The sequence below is a fragment of the Vicugna pacos genome, chromosome 5 (assembly GCF_048564905.1).
Source record: "Vicugna pacos chromosome 5, VicPac4, whole genome shotgun sequence".
NCBI classification, from domain to species: domain Eukaryota; kingdom Metazoa; phylum Chordata; class Mammalia; order Artiodactyla; family Camelidae; genus Vicugna; species Vicugna pacos.
Genome location: NC_132991.1, coordinates 66704527 through 66720862, shown reverse-complemented (window position 1 = coordinate 66720862; position 16336 = coordinate 66704527). Strand labels below are relative to the sequence as shown.

The window sequence follows — 16336 nt, the reverse complement described above, 5'->3', positions numbered from 1 at the left end:
AATTAAATGAAAGAAAAATGCCTGACATAGCTAATTGCAAATGCATGCACTCAGAATATGAAATAGACATAATTTAAGTAATTTGATTCTTGTGTGCTAAGGAAATTTGGAATACTCGCTCTGAGAGATGCAGAATTGCACAATCTACCATTTAGTAATGGGTAAAAAAGAAATTTTAAGTAATACAGGCAATCCCCCTATTTTAAAATGACTAAAGTATGAACTTTTGGAAAGTATACACAGTTCTAGAATTTCCATCAACACAGTGCTTAATCCTCAATCTCTAAGTCTCTTCGTGATACGGAGCAGTTAACGGCATTCAAGCCACTTAATAGAAGTGTGGTAGGAGTTCCTAGCTTGAGTAATTCCCACCTCCATTTCTGTTGGTTTCTATAAATCATGTGGTGGATCTATAATTAATGAATTCAAAGGAAGATTAAAGGGACAGCTTTTTAAGGAACACAAGTGTTAAATGATTTCCCAACTACCCATTTTTCTGAAAATTGATAGTGTTTTCTATGGGTGGAGATCTGTAAATATCATTACCAGTAGTCATGTCTTCCAGGTTCTTACCTCTGACAAAAGGACCATACAGCCTGGGTATGTAAATAGCTTTATTGCAAATTCTCAGCTGTTAGAAGCCAAACTCTAACATTTCATCCGACCACAAAAATGTGATAGTCTATGAACAATTAAAAGAAGAATTTCACCTAGAAAAATTCACCATCGCTGTATACCCAATAAAAATTTTTCCTTAAAAAAAATTACTAACTTCAACGTGAAAGAAAAAAATCAACTGTTATGTCAACTATTTTAAACCGATTTCCTTTTTACTAAAAAAGCCAAAAATATTAGTATGTATTAAAACAATCCAGCTTATTATTTATCAGTCTTCTGCAATAGTAACTATTTTGTAAAGATATAATGTAACATTACTCTTAAAAATCCCACAATACAAGTCAGTCATTGCTTTTCTTGCCCATTTTTAATCACTTTTACATTTTTATGAAAATAAATTTATATCATGCTGGATAAAATTTTAAAACTCTGTATCATTTCAACATATACTTGAACTCCACGATTGTCTCATTAGGCTTGACAAAATGTAAGAGTCGACATATACTTGAACTCCACGATTGTCTCAATAGGCTTGACAAAATGTAAGAGTTCATCAAAAATGAAATTATAATCTATGAAAGTTGATATAACATGATCATGATACTTCAAACATAGTACCTTTCACCTGAAAAGCTATATTCACTCTCATTATGGGTATTTATAGGAGACACTGAGTTCATAATGCAATCAGAGTTTTATTCTAGGCATTCTACTGTGGGTCCAATTTTTTAGTGACCAGACTTTTAGCAATCTTAGCACAAATGATAGTGCACGTTTTTAAATGAATGCATGAGATCCTTTCATTACATTGAAAAGGCCTCTGAGTTTCCAATCTGTTAGGCATTCATGTAGAAGCTTCTTGATATGTTTATAACACATACACCTTAATGAGCTTTTTATTATCCAGTGTTCTAAACTTTCAAAGTAAACTGAAAATAGAAAATCAGGAAGGAGAGAGGAAGAGATGGAGAGGAAACTGAAAGGCCAGGAAACAAAAAAAAAGTGTGGAACAAGCACAGAGCGCTGTTGCTGCAAAGTAGACCAGGGAGTGTTTGTGATGACTCTAAGTCAGTGCTTCTGAAACGTCTTGCTGAGACTATTAGAAGGTGCACTAATGACTATAGTAAAGGCTGTAAGTTGCAATATATTTATTTATATACCATATGTTACAGAAGGTGTTTAAAAAGCAAAGAATTATTATCCATTTTGAAAACATGTCAGAATGGTTTGAATTACGTTTATTATGATGCTTTTAAAAAATACTCTTCAGTCATCTTTAAAAAAAAAAGTCTCATAAGCCAGTAAATGGTATGCTGAGTAAATGGTATGTTGCTGGAACTTCACTGGTTTGATGTGTAGAAATGGGGTGAGACTCTTAAGATAATAACTGAATTAGATAAATTCAAAATTTTACAACAGCTGAATAAGTGGATGTCAAGCCAGGACACAGATAGTACTTGACAGCTTCACTTTTAGAATTACAGCATTTCTCTGAGCATATGCCAGCATACCCAAGCCAGCCTGGGCTCACAGATCTCTCAGTCACAGTTTGTAAATTACAGAATTTGTCCATTGTAGGTGGAACTGACACCAGGTCCAAAGAACCTGAATGAAAGATGTTTCAAGTGACTCAATTTAGCAAGCACCTCTTGAACATGTACAGCAAGTCACACAATATAGAGTAGACTGCAGACTAAAAATTTAAAAAAGAATAATACAGGAAGCTGGTAGCAGAATAAATACACACATAACTCTAAAAGATAAGGTCTCTGGTAGACAAATATAAAAGCATCGTGAATGTTGAGATGGAGCAATTAGTTGTACCTGTGAAGAAAACTGCAAATGGAAGGCATTTGCTGAGCTTTGTTTTAAAGAATAGATATTCACAGGTGAGCAGGAATGCAAAGGGCATTTTGGAGACAAGAGTATGGGCCAAGTCACCATGGTGTATACACCACAGTGCAGTTTGTTGTTCCTGGAAAATTGAGCTCTCACTGGGGAAGAATGGTGCTGTTCATATTGGTAGAAATTGTGTTAGGACAGATGATATAAAACATTGACCAGTGTAGGTGGGAACCCTTCAAGACAAGAACGTACATGCTGCTTTCTAGTCTTACCAGCTTTCTTTATTATCTTTGTTTTAAAAACTAGACTTTAAAATCTTGATTTATTCTTTTCCTTTCATTGCTGTTGTTTGAAAATGAAGTTAAATGATTTCAATCTGGAATGCAAGGGTCTTTCTAGGTTGAATCCCTTCCCCCCCCCCAAAAAATACGGTAAGCAGATGTTGTCATGGAGTGATTTGAGCACCTTGAGAAAGATGTGTTCAGGGCAGTCCTCTCCCTCAGTCAGGTGCTGTCTTGCCTGGAGCCCCACCCTACTCCAAGGAAATGCTGCTCTGTGGTCTGAAGTCAAGCTTTGGGGTTTGGGCCCTGAGCGTTGACGATAACCCAGAAGGCTTTACCAAGGGCCCCATTAGAAACAGGCAGAGGCAGGAGCCGACATCTGGTTGTGATTAATCCTCTCAACACCCTGGCCTAATGCAGACAGGCCTTGGACCTCAGCCAGCTACTCCTGGGTTAAGCAGCCCACTCCCTCACGCCTGACTCATGTTTTGCTGAGGCTAGTTCTTTGCCATGGCTTCCTTCTCTTCCCTCGATGTCCATCAGAACTTTAGAGGTAAAAGGGCCTTCCCAAACACTGGCCCAAAGAGGGAGATTAAGCCTTGCCCCATCACCAGTAATCAGGGCAGAGGCACAGCAAGGACTGAACACCAAGGTCACTGAGAAATCACAGATAAGCTTCAGTGGGCACATGAAACATTCTGCAAAGCACATGACTGCTCCCCCAGTACGAAGACTTACATGGTCCACATGTGCAGTTGTGGAGAAACCATCGTGTAAATATTTATTTTTAAGAGGTGAGAATCTGTAGCTTTTATTAAATTCTCAGAGGACTCTAAGAGCCCATAAAGATCAAGAATCACTAGCAAAGTGGTTGAAAACATGGACTTCAGCATGGCCCAGACCTAGTGCAAATTTGCTTTTAAATGTGTGACTTGTAACAATGCACTTAACTTGCCTGATCCTTGGTTTCTTCTTTTATAAAAGGGGAGCAGTAGTCCCCCGTGTATAGGGTTGTCGGAAGGATAAAGTTGTCGAGTGCATATAAAGGGTTGAGCCCAATGACTCCACAGAGGAGAAACCCTTTAAATAATAATATCCATTGATCATTGTAGTACCTTTTGTCATCTGTAGAACTGTATTTTGGAAGCAACATAGCGCAGTGGGTACATACCTGCATCAGACAGGTAGACCTGGCCATGGCAGTATTCTTTGACAGATCACTTCATTTCTCTGAACCTCCATTTTCCCATCTCTTAAGCAGTGGAGAGCAGTGCTTGTATCACAGGGTTATGAGAAATGAACGAAAACATGCAAAATATTTGCACAAGGACTGGCCTGTATCAGGTGTTCCGTGAAAGGGGGTGTGATACTCAGACATCTTATCTCGTAGTCTGCTCTTCCGCCAGCACAAGAACCAGGTTAGGGCTGATGAGATTTGAAGCCATCCCAGGGCATGGCAGAGACCTAAATCTCATACCAGTTTTTATTTGTCCTAATGTGCCTTGAAGAAGCTATTTTTTTCTTTACTCTGTTCTCCTTCCTCTTTTTCTTATTTTTCTACCTCTTTGGGAACTTCCTTTACTCCCTCCTAGCTTGAGGATGGATAGAGTTGGTTGTGGGGGTTGCCGAAGGTAAAGATTATAGTTGTGGTCTTTTTGGTCAGGGGTCTGATGGCCGTAAAGTGGGAAGGAAAGTGTCCTCGTTCAGGCTGCTATGACAGAGTGCTGTAGACTGGGTAGCTTTTAAACAACAGAAGTGTATTCCTCACAGTCCTGGAGTCTGAAGTCCAAGATCAAGGCACTGCAGATTCAGTGTCTGTTGAGAGGCTCCTTGCTGGTTAATAGACACCTGTTTTCTTGTTATAACCCCATATGGCTGAGAGGACAGGAGATCTCTCCTTCTGGTCTCTTTCATAAGGGCACTAGATACCTTCTGAATGGTATTGCGGGTTAAGATCTCAACTTACGAATTTGGGGAAAAGACAAAGATTCAGTCCATAGCAGAAAGGGCATTTTTTTTCCTTTAACAAATGCAAGAATGATCCTAGATCATTAACAATCATCCTAGAATTAGGATGATGAAATAAATCTCCTAGAGAGAATAAATATCCTGGCATTACTGAGAAACATCCCTGGATAGTTGAATTGACTTATGTAAAATCAGTTGATGAGAGTTACCATTTTCCTGCCTAAGACTTTACTTAAACAGAATATTAATAGAAAAAATAAGACCATGAAAAACTATTTTTCTGGGTCAAAATTATACCAGAGTAGAATAGACATACACAATTTTGAGGGATCTTTGATGAGTTGGACTTCATGGAATCAATTTCATTTTAGATCAAGATTAGACATGGGTGTGTGTGTGTGTGTGTGTGTAGCCATATGGGTACATAGGTGTGGGTGGCTGGGTGTGTAGCCAGATGGGTAAGCAGTCCCCATCCCACTCCACCCCTTACAGCTTTATCTCTTGCCCTGCCATCCCTCAGTGCAGTCTCCCGCCTCCATGTCTTCTATCATCTGGCTCTGGCTTTCATATAAGATTCTCTTCCAGAAAATATCTGGTGGCATATTGTCTTCTCTGGATTTGAAAGTCTTTTTTCTTGAACCATTATCCCTTTGGAGACCAGTCATTGTCATCTATGGAGAACACAGAATGGTTAGTGACTAGGGACCGCTAAGTAGTCAGGACTCGGGCTGTTCAGATACAGCTCTGACCTTAACTAGCTGAGCAAGCTCTAATCATAGCTGATATACGATGTTGTGTTAGTTTCAGGTATACAGCAAAGTGATTCAGTTATATATATGTATATATTCTTTTTCAGATTCTTTGCCATTATGGGTTATCACAAGGTATTGAATATAGTTCCCTGTGCTACACAGTAGGCCCTGGTTGGTTATCTGTTTTATGTGTGATAGTGTATATATGTTAATCCCAAACTCCTAATTTATCTGTCCCCCACCCTTTCCTCTTTGGCAACCATAATTTTGTTTTTTATGTCTGTGAGTCTGTTTCTGAGGAGTGCAATAAATTGTTTCTCATCTTCTTTGGGCATCACATTATTTATCTATAAATGAAAGAGGCTAGACCACATGATCTCTCAAGGACCCTTCCAGCTCTAAATTCTGTGATTATATTCTAAATGTTAGGACAATGCAGTGCTTACTGGCACCACCATTAATGGAATTACCCATCATTTATCTTCTAAAGGAAAAATAAAAATAGCAACAGAGCAGCCAAGCTTAAAAATGAGAGTATGTGGATTTCTATCACACCTGCAGTTCTCCAGTGATGCTTGTGAATGTGAATGTCTTCTAAAAAAAAAAAATCCTGCCTGTCCTGGGATGAGCTGACCTGCTTTTTTGTTTTGGACTTGGATGCAGCAAACGTGTCCTACTTCAATGTAGTTCCACATGCTGGAGACTTGGAAGTAGCTGAAAATAAAAGTTCTCGCTTAATATTCATTGGTGAGAGATTATTTTAGGTTTTAAAAAAGTGTTTTTCCTACATCTCCCTGTCTCTTATTTACCTCTTCACTTGCCCCGTACTTCACAGAGAAGGTTCCCAGTAGGATCTCGCTCAGAGTTCGTTCCCTCGGTGCTAGAAGTACCCGTTAAGTTTTCATCTCTCTTTCTTCTTCCTCTGCTAGAGGATGAGGTGTCCTGCCAAAGTGAGCTTCTCCAGGTCCAGCACTAGACCTCGTTTCCTGTTAGCAGAGCTGGGATCCGGCTCCAACTCTCCTGCTCCCTCCTCCTCTTTAAAAACCACACGCTGGTTTCCAGTCCTCCTAAAAAGATGCGCAGTGACCCTCCCAACTGCCTTCGCAAGGTGCAGCCCAGTCGTCCTCCTTACATTAAGCACCACGAGAGAACAGAATGATTGCTGGAGTAAAGTGTCTCACTTCACTTGACACAGCCATTATGGTTGTCTCACCGTGAGATAAGGGAAGTGAAGTGTTTCCTCTCTTGTTTGGCCTTTCCTGTAAAGCTCATTTCCAATTTCTCTCTGAATTGGGGTAAAGGTTAAGTGGAGTGGGAAAACACGTGGAAGGGAGAGGACGTTAGGCTCTGTCGAGGCGGTGCATGCAGACACTTTACAGCTGGATGCTACCCCCTTTTCATCCCCTCAGGCCCATCCCCTCGCCCTGCCATCTCAGCTCTGTTCATTGAACAGCGTACACTCCTTTGGGTGGCCTCCAGCACCTGCGTGGCCAACACCCTGTCCAGTGGGAAGCATGTGCAGTGCGTCCCCACGAAGGCAGCAGCTCGGCCGAGCAGCTTTCCCCACTCCCCCTCTCCCCGCTGTCAGCAGAGGGACTTCCTCAGACCATCTGCTGCTGCATTAGTCAAAGTTTATCAACTTGTCCACAGGGCTGCTCTCCCCAAAGCTGTCTGGCTGGTCCTATTGTTCATTGTACGTCTGTTTTTCTCATTTCTTCAGGAAGTCTCTCTTTTTTTTCCCTTTTACATTTCATTCTGTTAATTTGACCATGGATCCCAGATACTTCTAACTGCAAAAACTCTTGAGTATTTCCCTTTGCCTGTTTTAGTGTTGCACAACTGTAGTCTAGAGACAGATAACAAACGGAGAACGAGCAGAAAAACTGAAGATCCACGGTTCGTGAAACTTGAACTTAAGTCTGTTTAGCTCTAACTTCCTTTGTGACCTGAGCCAAGTTACATCACTTGCCTGCCTCAGTGTCATTATTTGTAAAGAAAAAGGCAAGAGTAAAAGCATTAATCTGCTTAACTTCTTGAGTTCTGTGGGAACGAGAGATAATCTATGGAAAAACTGTTCTGCACACCCACTGGTATTTCTGTTAAGTTTATTAGCAGCAGTGCTGGCATCGTAACGTTCCTAACACTGCATCTGTGCCGCACAGCGAGAACTCTCCACCCTCGTGTAAAACAGGTATGTCGCGTGTGCCTAAGCTGACTGTCAGTGTTTGCAGCGTTTTTTCCTTCCAGGCTGCGTGCTGGCAGTCACGCTGTGCTCCCCTCCAGTTCTTCTGTAGGCAGGGCTGGCATCAGTTTGCTTAGTTACTGCTTCAGATGCCAGCTTGGGAGAGACTTCTAGCTGAAGATGACTAGTGTCTAGCAGTGATTTAGACTAGAATCCAGGCCACGCATCTGCAAGCCCAGGTTCTGTGTGCCCTGTGCTATATGGTGTTCCTTCCTGCACGTGCTGGTGAAAGTACTCATCGGTCAGAGCCTCTGCACAAAACAGTCCCCTCTGCCAAGTGTTCCTGCCAGACGGCATCATAGCAGGTTGGTCCTGCATCACATACCTCTGTGTTCTTTTGCCAACTAGCAACTTTTTGGTTGCGTTAGAGAACATTACGTGAGATTTTTTTTTTTTTCTCAGCACTGTTCAGTAGAGCTAGCAACGATATCTGGGAGACACGTTTCTCCTGTCAAGCACGCAACCTTTAAGCATGATCTCTCTCTGTGCCTGAAAATGCAAGCCCGCGTTTCCAGCGATATGACCACTTCCTTTTGCCTCCAAATCCCCTTTCCTTGAGTCAGCAGTGTGGTCACTGCCAGAGCAAATGGCAGAATCAGGCTAGGCTGGCTTATTTAGCAGAGATTTAGGTAAGACACCTTATACAAATGTTTAAATTACTGCAGTTCAAGACTCTAAGATTTCTGAAATACACTTTCACACAGTTCATTATTGTTAGTATTTGTGACAATTTGAGGAAGTCCAGGGCCTTTTGCTGCCATAGAAAATAAATCCTTGCTAATAGCTGAATTTAGTTTTTCTTTTTTTCATTTTAAACTTGACCTTTTCCCTGAAACAGCCACATGTCATCACCATGCTTTTCTCCTTTTAACACTTTTTTTTTCCTCTGCCCTAGGATGGCCGTCTGCGGATGAATGACCAGCTGATTGCAGTTAATGGGGAATCTCTTTTGGGAAAGTCTAACCACGAAGCTATGGAAACACTCCGGCGATCAATGTCCATGGAAGGGAACATACGAGGGATGATCCAGTTGGTGATTCTGAGGAGGCCAGAGAGACCAGTGGAGGTAATGCAAATCGTCATTTCCCCCAGCAGAGTGCCCAGACGGCCACCAGAACATGGCAGCTTCCATCACTAGTGCAGTAGCTAGACTCATCCGGATTCTGAAATTGGAAAAATATGCCCAAGGGGTGCTCAGATGAATATCTGTGGCAAGCAGGTGGTTGTGTATTTTAGGTATAACTAGAAGGTATAAAAATGTGCATATAAATGCAGTAATTTATCCAGTGCAACAAGTCCATATATTCTAGTTCTTCCCCCCAGAAATTTCTAGAGCTCTGGACTTCATGAACAGGTCTTACTTACATAGCAAAGCATTAAAACATAGAACATGTTATATATTTTTTGAGTGATGTGCTAACAGTGTCCATACTCTAGAAAGTTTTTAACCAGATGTGTACAGTTCTTAATGTGCAGGTCATTATAATGTAATTAGTGTTCTCTGTTTGCCCCCATGATGTATACCTGGGTAATATAGATCTAGGACTTAAAACTGATTTAAAATTTGATCTGTTAAGCAAACTTTACCTTTCATTTTATTAAATAAATGTTTTTAAATAGTTTTGCAATCTTTTATTGTGTTACTTTATGGATTTTTTTAATGTAAGGAATATTTTTACTTACACATGAAATGTAAGCTTAAAATAGTCTTGAATGCTGATATCCCTAAACATTTCGTTACAAATAATTCTATTATTATATATTACATACTTATATCCCTATATAAATACAGTATTTTATTTGTCATAAATGTGAAGTTTTCCTAAAATACTATTTTCTCCTATTAAATGTACCTTAAAATTATTTTAAGAAAAGGTAAGAAGAAAAAAAGTTGATAATAGGAGTAAAGGAAAACATTAGCGAATCACACATTTATTTTCTAAGGACAGATGATGTTTGTGTAATACAGTAATATGCAGACTTAAAACAGAATGCAATTAAAAATAAACTAATATAAAATATTTGTTTTAATAATACATTCAACTTAAAATTTTTAAAAATGTAAGGATTTTCAAATTAAGAATAGAAAGTAGTTGGGGCTCAGAGTGGTTAAAAGGTTAGGCTCTAGAGTTTGGGATTACTTGAGTTAAAATCCCAGATTGGCCATTTCCTGGCTGTGTAAAGACATGCAGAGTTGAGTGCTCAGTACTTGTAGATAGCAGTTCTATTGTCTGTTTTATCCATTGATATATCCTTACTTCCCAGCACCTAGTAGACACTTACTAAATATTGTTGTGTGAAGGAGTTAAAGTTTCGTCTGAGACCTACTGCATCTGAGAGTATCTAAGCGGAAGTAGTAAACGTATGAACTAGATCTTACTTTGTTACATTATCAGCTGCTGGAAGGGAATAATGGTACCTTTTTCCTGTTCTGCACATAACCTTGTAAATGTTAAATAAATGTAAATTGGCCAATTACTGGAGACTATATATAATGAGCCAACTTGTTTCCCACATTTGTGTCTGCTTAAGTGACAGAGAGGCTGCCATGAATATTTCATGGATTTACTTGTGTACATAGTCATAAAACTATCATCTCTTGCTTGCTACCATGAGAGAACTGGCTTCTTTCTGGATGAATCTGGTTGTTACTCTGGACCCCTACACATCCATGGAACCCCGTTGTTGGAGGCGGGTGTGAAGGATGGCCTGCAGGCCCGAGTCACCCCTTCCCATGCATCTGTGTTTTAGATCTCCCTTAAGACTTCTTGGAACAAAGATACCTCGTCTAATAGAAAAGTCTGGATTACACTGCTCTAGAGTTTCATATCTGTGCAAATAGCAAAAAGAAAAAGAATAAAAAAGAAAAATGAATGTGGTTGCTTAAAGAGTCACCTCCCCACCCTCACCTTCCCTCGTTTTACATCTGTCTTTAAAATCTATGAATGCTTCTTGGATAGGTGTTTTTTGTTTTAACTCATCAAGTTGAGACACTTTATTATTTGCATTCTCCTTTACTTCAGATGTTTTCATTTTAATTATCACATTCTGGTCTGGGTTGACAATAACTCCATCAGAAGAAAGTACTAAAATTTTAGTTCCTTACCGTCCTCAGGGGTGTCTGATTAATGTAGTTCATTGGGGAATCTATTGGGAATAAGAAATGGAACAAAAAGCAGTTTTTATGAGGACATTTCAACAAGATCTGTTTTTAGTTTCCCTAATATTTACATGCTTTCCACAGGGGATGAGCAGGCCCTTGGCTCTCAGAGCCAGCGAGAATCTCTATGGCACCCATGAAGATTAAAGAGTGTTTTTTCATGTAAAGACAGAAGCCTAATATACAGCTAATCTTTATTAAATTGGGGGAAAAAAATCTGTAGCTATTTGATCTCCCAAATCTGTTTTACTGTGTCAAAGCATATGTTGTGTGCTCGTGTTTCTGGAGAATTCTCTTGTGGAACAGCAATCACCCTCAGGTACAATAAAAAGGATCCATAACCTAGAAAAAGGCCTCAGCACGGCTCGTACATTCAGGGAAATCAATTAGTTAGATTTGGGAAGAATACCAAAATGGTTACTTGAACATTATATTGATATCAAAAAAAAAAAAAAACCAAACCATGAAGGCGCTACTTAAGAAAAGTCAAAATATATCGTCGTTGGGGTATTTTCCCACATTACCCAGATGTACAAGATACGTAAACAGTTTTGATGAGGACCTTGTGAAGAATGCATAATGAGCCCTTGATTGAATCAGAATCATTTTAAACAGAAACCTGTTTTTCAAAGGATGAGCTTGAAGTTCAATTGTAATTCTATTTGAGCCTAGAGACTTGGTATTAAAAAATGGGTTATGACCTGCTTTTTTTTTTTCCTTTCCCCAAAACATTTCCCTCCCCGCTGTAAGCTCAGCTTGGTAGCAGCAGAATATGTTTAAAAATCCATTATGTTTTTTATTGGCCGGGACACTAATGGGGAGCCCCGTGACAGCTCTATTTTACGGGCTGAATACTTTAATTAGGCTGGTTACTGATCACTTGTTGGGATATCGATTGTGTCATTCATCAAAGAGCTGGGGAAAATTTTTTTGTTGTTCCTGTTGTTGTTAAACCAGAGCACTTGACTATGCAGGGTAAGTCCTACCTCCCAGCCTGCCAGGGCTCTAGCTGCGATTCGGGGCTAGTCTGCACCCGAATGGTTGACTAACGGGACAGGGGCAAAGGGTAACACTGGGGGTGGACAAGGTGTGATAAGCCTGGACAAAAAGTTCAAGAACTTTCAGCAGCTGAAAACATTTTAATTATGAATACTGCTTGCATTGAATGTTTTAAATATTTTGTTTAACTAGCGAGAGACTGAATTTTTGCAACTAAAGAGGAAAGTATAAATCAAATGCATTGTTTGGGCCAAATGCTCTTTTTCGGAAGGAAAGCGCTTTGGGGAGCAGATCTATGTTTTTTAACTACTTTAAAATCTGTTAGGAAGGTGCTTAATACGAGCGAGCGCACGGCCCGGTTCTCTGTGCCTCAGTCCTCGAGCAGGAACCAGACCTCCGCAGTCGGCCCTCTCCTCTTGGCTCTTCAGCACCTGTGGACTGTGGCTTGTGGGGGTGTTACTGTGGATATAGCAATTTTAAAGAAACTGTGAATTTTTTACAGATTGTCAAAAATCAAAATAGAAGGGGGAAGTATGGGGGAAAAAAAAGAGGAAAAAGAAATTGCAGGAGAGCCACTGTCGGGCGTGGTCACAGCAGCTTGTTTTAGCTCCTGGCCTAAAGGTCCGGTGTCTGCAGTGGGACACACTCATGGCATTTCAGTGGCAAACCTGCCTTGGTTCTGACTTGTCCTCGAGCATATGCACTCAATTGTCAAGGGGGAGAGAGAGAGGAACCAGCTGGTTGGCAGAGAAACCCCCTTAGCGTGAAGTGTAATCTTATGTTGACACTGCCACAAGCTGTACTCCCAGATGGAAGATTTGAAAGAAGCCAGTTGTAAGTGGCGGGAAAGAATAATAAAGTTAATCCTCTTTTGTGTTGGCTATCAGCACTCCTAATCCTTCACACCACAGTGTCAGTATTTTTTATCTCGTATTCAAAGATGTTTTAACTGATAGGGCCATTTTGATTTTCAACAGTTGAGGACTTAGGTGCAATAGATTCTTGAAAGATTATTCATGAATTCATCATTCTTTCACTTTGCTTCCATTGACCAAGTTGGGACATATTTAAAAAGCCAACGTAATGTTTATTTTCATCTTTTAGGAGCAGGCAGAGTGCGGGGCACTTTCTAAGCCATGCTTTGAGAACTGTCAAAACGCTACAACCACCTCCAGGAGAAATGATAACAGTGCACCGCATCCACTGGGCACTTACAGTCCACAAGACAGACCCAAAGGTAAGATTCCATCCGTTTTCATCTACTGCAAGTGGTGTCAGAAAACACGAAGGTGTTTGTTGGTTGGTTTGTTTGTTTCTAAAGGAACAAAGGGGAATTAATTAGACTAAGTGCAGACTTTGTTACTGTGAGTCATGAACACAGAAATGGGTGGGAGAGCTGACTCACAAGTTGTGAAGCAGATTCCTGGCATTGCCTCCAGTCTAAGTGACAGTTTCTTTGCTTGCTGCCCCAAACACGGAGGGTTATGTTTAAAACAAACCACGCCTGGAGAAACAAAATGGCAAACTGTTATTTTTTCAAACAGTCTGTTAATATTCGAAGTTACCAAGTGTAAATAACTGCTAACCTTACAAAATAGATGGTCTAGTATTAAACCATAAAATGGTCATAACACAGTTCACAGATTTATGCTTGCTTCCAAGTGCAGTAAACAACATGAACTGAGACCAAGATGTGATGGTTAGAATGTTCCCATACTGTCTCCCTACTTGGTCTTTCCTCGTTACCTTGTATGGATCACATTTTTGAGTAGAGTTCTACGTGTAAAAAAACGAGTTTTCTTCAAAAATTATACTTCAGGTCACCAACAAAGTCTTTATTTCCCCACATCTCCTTTCTTTGGTTACCTTCATTTTTTTGGACTGCAAAAGCAATTGATAACCATTACAGAAAATTAAGAGAAAAGCAATAAAGAGAAAATTTAATGTCACTCGTATTTCTGTCTCTTAAAAATACTGATCAGTAACATTATGTATATAATTCAACTTTTTCCTTCATGTAAATATGTGCACATAAAATGAAATGAAAATGAAATATACTGTATATAATGTTTAAGAACTTTTTAAAAATTAATAGCACATTATGAACATCTTTCTGTGCCATCGAATGTTCTGCAGTCTCTCATTCAGCCGTCTGTTGAGAGGAGATGCTGTTTACGTGCTCAATTCCTTGTTTACACTTATGAGGCCACCAAAATTTAGCTACATGGGAACAGTTTCTGAACTCTGAGACTTGTTAATCTGAGGTTCCTCTAGAATTAAATTGTTTCATCAGAATTTTTTCCTCTGAATTCCTCCATTTCAGTGAGAGGAGCAACAGCTGTGACCATTTATTAAATGTGGACTGTCTGTGAGATACTGTGTTAAGCAGTTTATACGCACACTCAGAGTGGGGAATATTATTCTCCTCATTTTACAGATGCAGAAATAGTCAGAGAGGAGGGTAAGTTACTAACCCAAGACCGTATGCTAATCACTGCAGAACCTGCAGACAGCCCCTGTCTCTCTGACTCAAGTTCATTCCCTAAACCACAGCGTGGGCCCTGTCTTACACTGGCCTCTTAAAACTGTTAAAGTCCTTTCATCTGATGCTAAGAATGTCCATTAGAAGCTGACCTGACTTTGTGTCAGATAAAGACACAGTCAGTATCAGGGGAAAAAAAAAAGAAAGAAAGAAAGAAATAGTGTATCTTTTCTCATCTTAATAAAATAAAAAATGTTCTTGACAAAAGCAAGATCTCCTGAGCCCTTCAGTCACAATAGCAGGAGAACCTGGAGAAGGAACAAAAAGTTTTTTTCACACTAGAAGAGCCTTCTCTGGAACTTCAAGAGAACTAGTTAAAGGGTACACTTAGGAAAAAAAGTTTAAATAATAAAGTCCACTCAAGACACACGATAAAAATAAAATGCAGTGATACTTTGGAGCTTCAATAGAATGTTGAGAGTTTGTATTTCCACTGAAGAATTTGAGTCCTTTAGGCACAGAACCACTGGAAGTTCTGTCTCTCCCCTTTCTCCTAAGACATACATCTGTGATCCACAAGGTCCCTGACACTTCTTCCTCCCACCTTGATTTTCTAAGGCAACAACAAAAATCCAGTTCTTCTGATTTATATCTTAAAAAGCACTTTTTCATTTCTTTGTGGATCTGTGATACAATCTTCAGTTATAAGAATTAGGCCTATCCAAAATGTGAAACAACCCAAGTGTCCAATAACAGATGAATGGATAAACAAAATGTGGTATATCTGTACAATGGAATATTATTTAGCCAGGAAAAGAAGTTCTGATACATGCCACAACATGGATGAACTCTGAAAACATTATGTTTAGTCAAATTAGCCAGACACAGAAGGATAACCACTGTGTGACTCCCCTTATATGAAATATCTAAAAGAGGCAATTTCATAGAAACAGTAGATTAGAGGTTACCAGGGACTGGGGGTGAGGAGAATGGGAAGCGACTGCTTAATGGTTATAGAGGTTCTGTCTGGGGTGATGAAAAATTTTAGAAATAAATAATAGTCGTATTTGCACGTTGTGAAAATAATTAATGCTCCTGAATTATATAAGTTGACAGTGGTTAAACTGACAAATTTTATGTGGTATTTAGTTTACAACAATAAAAAATAATTTCAAAAAGAAAAAAAGAATTAGTCCTATCAAAGCATAGATTTATTGCATTTTAATTGTAAGATGCCAATAGATGAAATGCTCTTATTTTTTAGTATAAACCTGTTGACTGAGAAACCCAAGATATATATAACTAAATTTATAAACATGATTCGGTAGAAGAATATCATGATCATCACCTCTTTGTGATGTTAATATCATCTTCAGTTTTGAGAACCACTGAGTGCTCCTGAGTTTCAGATGCACGTGAGGTGGCGATAGGTCACTGAGTGAGTGTGGTCTCCCCACCACCAAGTCTTTTTAAGGCGCCCCCTTAGAAAAACAAGATTAGTTTGACGAAATAGAATGTCTCGTGAAGAGAGGAACTGTTACAGTCAAAACATTAACTTTTTTTTCTTCCCTTCTTCCTTTCCTTTGTATATTTAAAAATCCAATGTTGAGACACTGTGTTCCATCTATTTTTGTAATAATAGTACATACCACCCACGGTTCCACTGTTATTTTTTATATATATATACATATTCCTGTCAAACTGTTAGAGAGAAAAGGCATTTTTAGAACTAACGTTTGTAGAAATTGTTAACACCAGAAAATTCACATTCATGTGGGAGAATTGCTCCCAATGCCCTCAGTGGAGTGAGTGTGGTGCTCCAAGACAGTAACAAGGATGGAGGCTGTGTCCCAGCGGTTTACTATAAAATCCTATCAAGCATTTGAATGGTAATGAAGTGCACAAACACTGCATTTTCTGAAGAATCTTGCTGGCAGATCTCACCCTGGGCCACGTAATAGCCTAAACACAGTTTGCCTCTGGTTTGTT

General features: G+C 39.4%; 1 protein-coding gene across 7 annotated transcripts in view; it reads left to right on the top strand.

Moving 5' to 3' along the window:
- PARD3B (par-3 family cell polarity regulator beta) overlaps window positions 1-16336 on the top strand; it is a 948983-nt gene that overhangs the window by 529196 nt on the left and 403451 nt on the right. For all 7 annotated transcript variants that reach the window (XM_072961414.1, XM_072961413.1, XM_072961408.1 and 4 more), the window contains 2 exons: window positions 8602-8772; window positions 12970-13102. In XM_072961414.1, the coding sequence (XP_072817515.1) occupies window positions 8602-8772; window positions 12970-13102 (304 nt within the window). The remainder of the gene's footprint in view (window positions 1-8601; window positions 8773-12969; window positions 13103-16336) is intronic.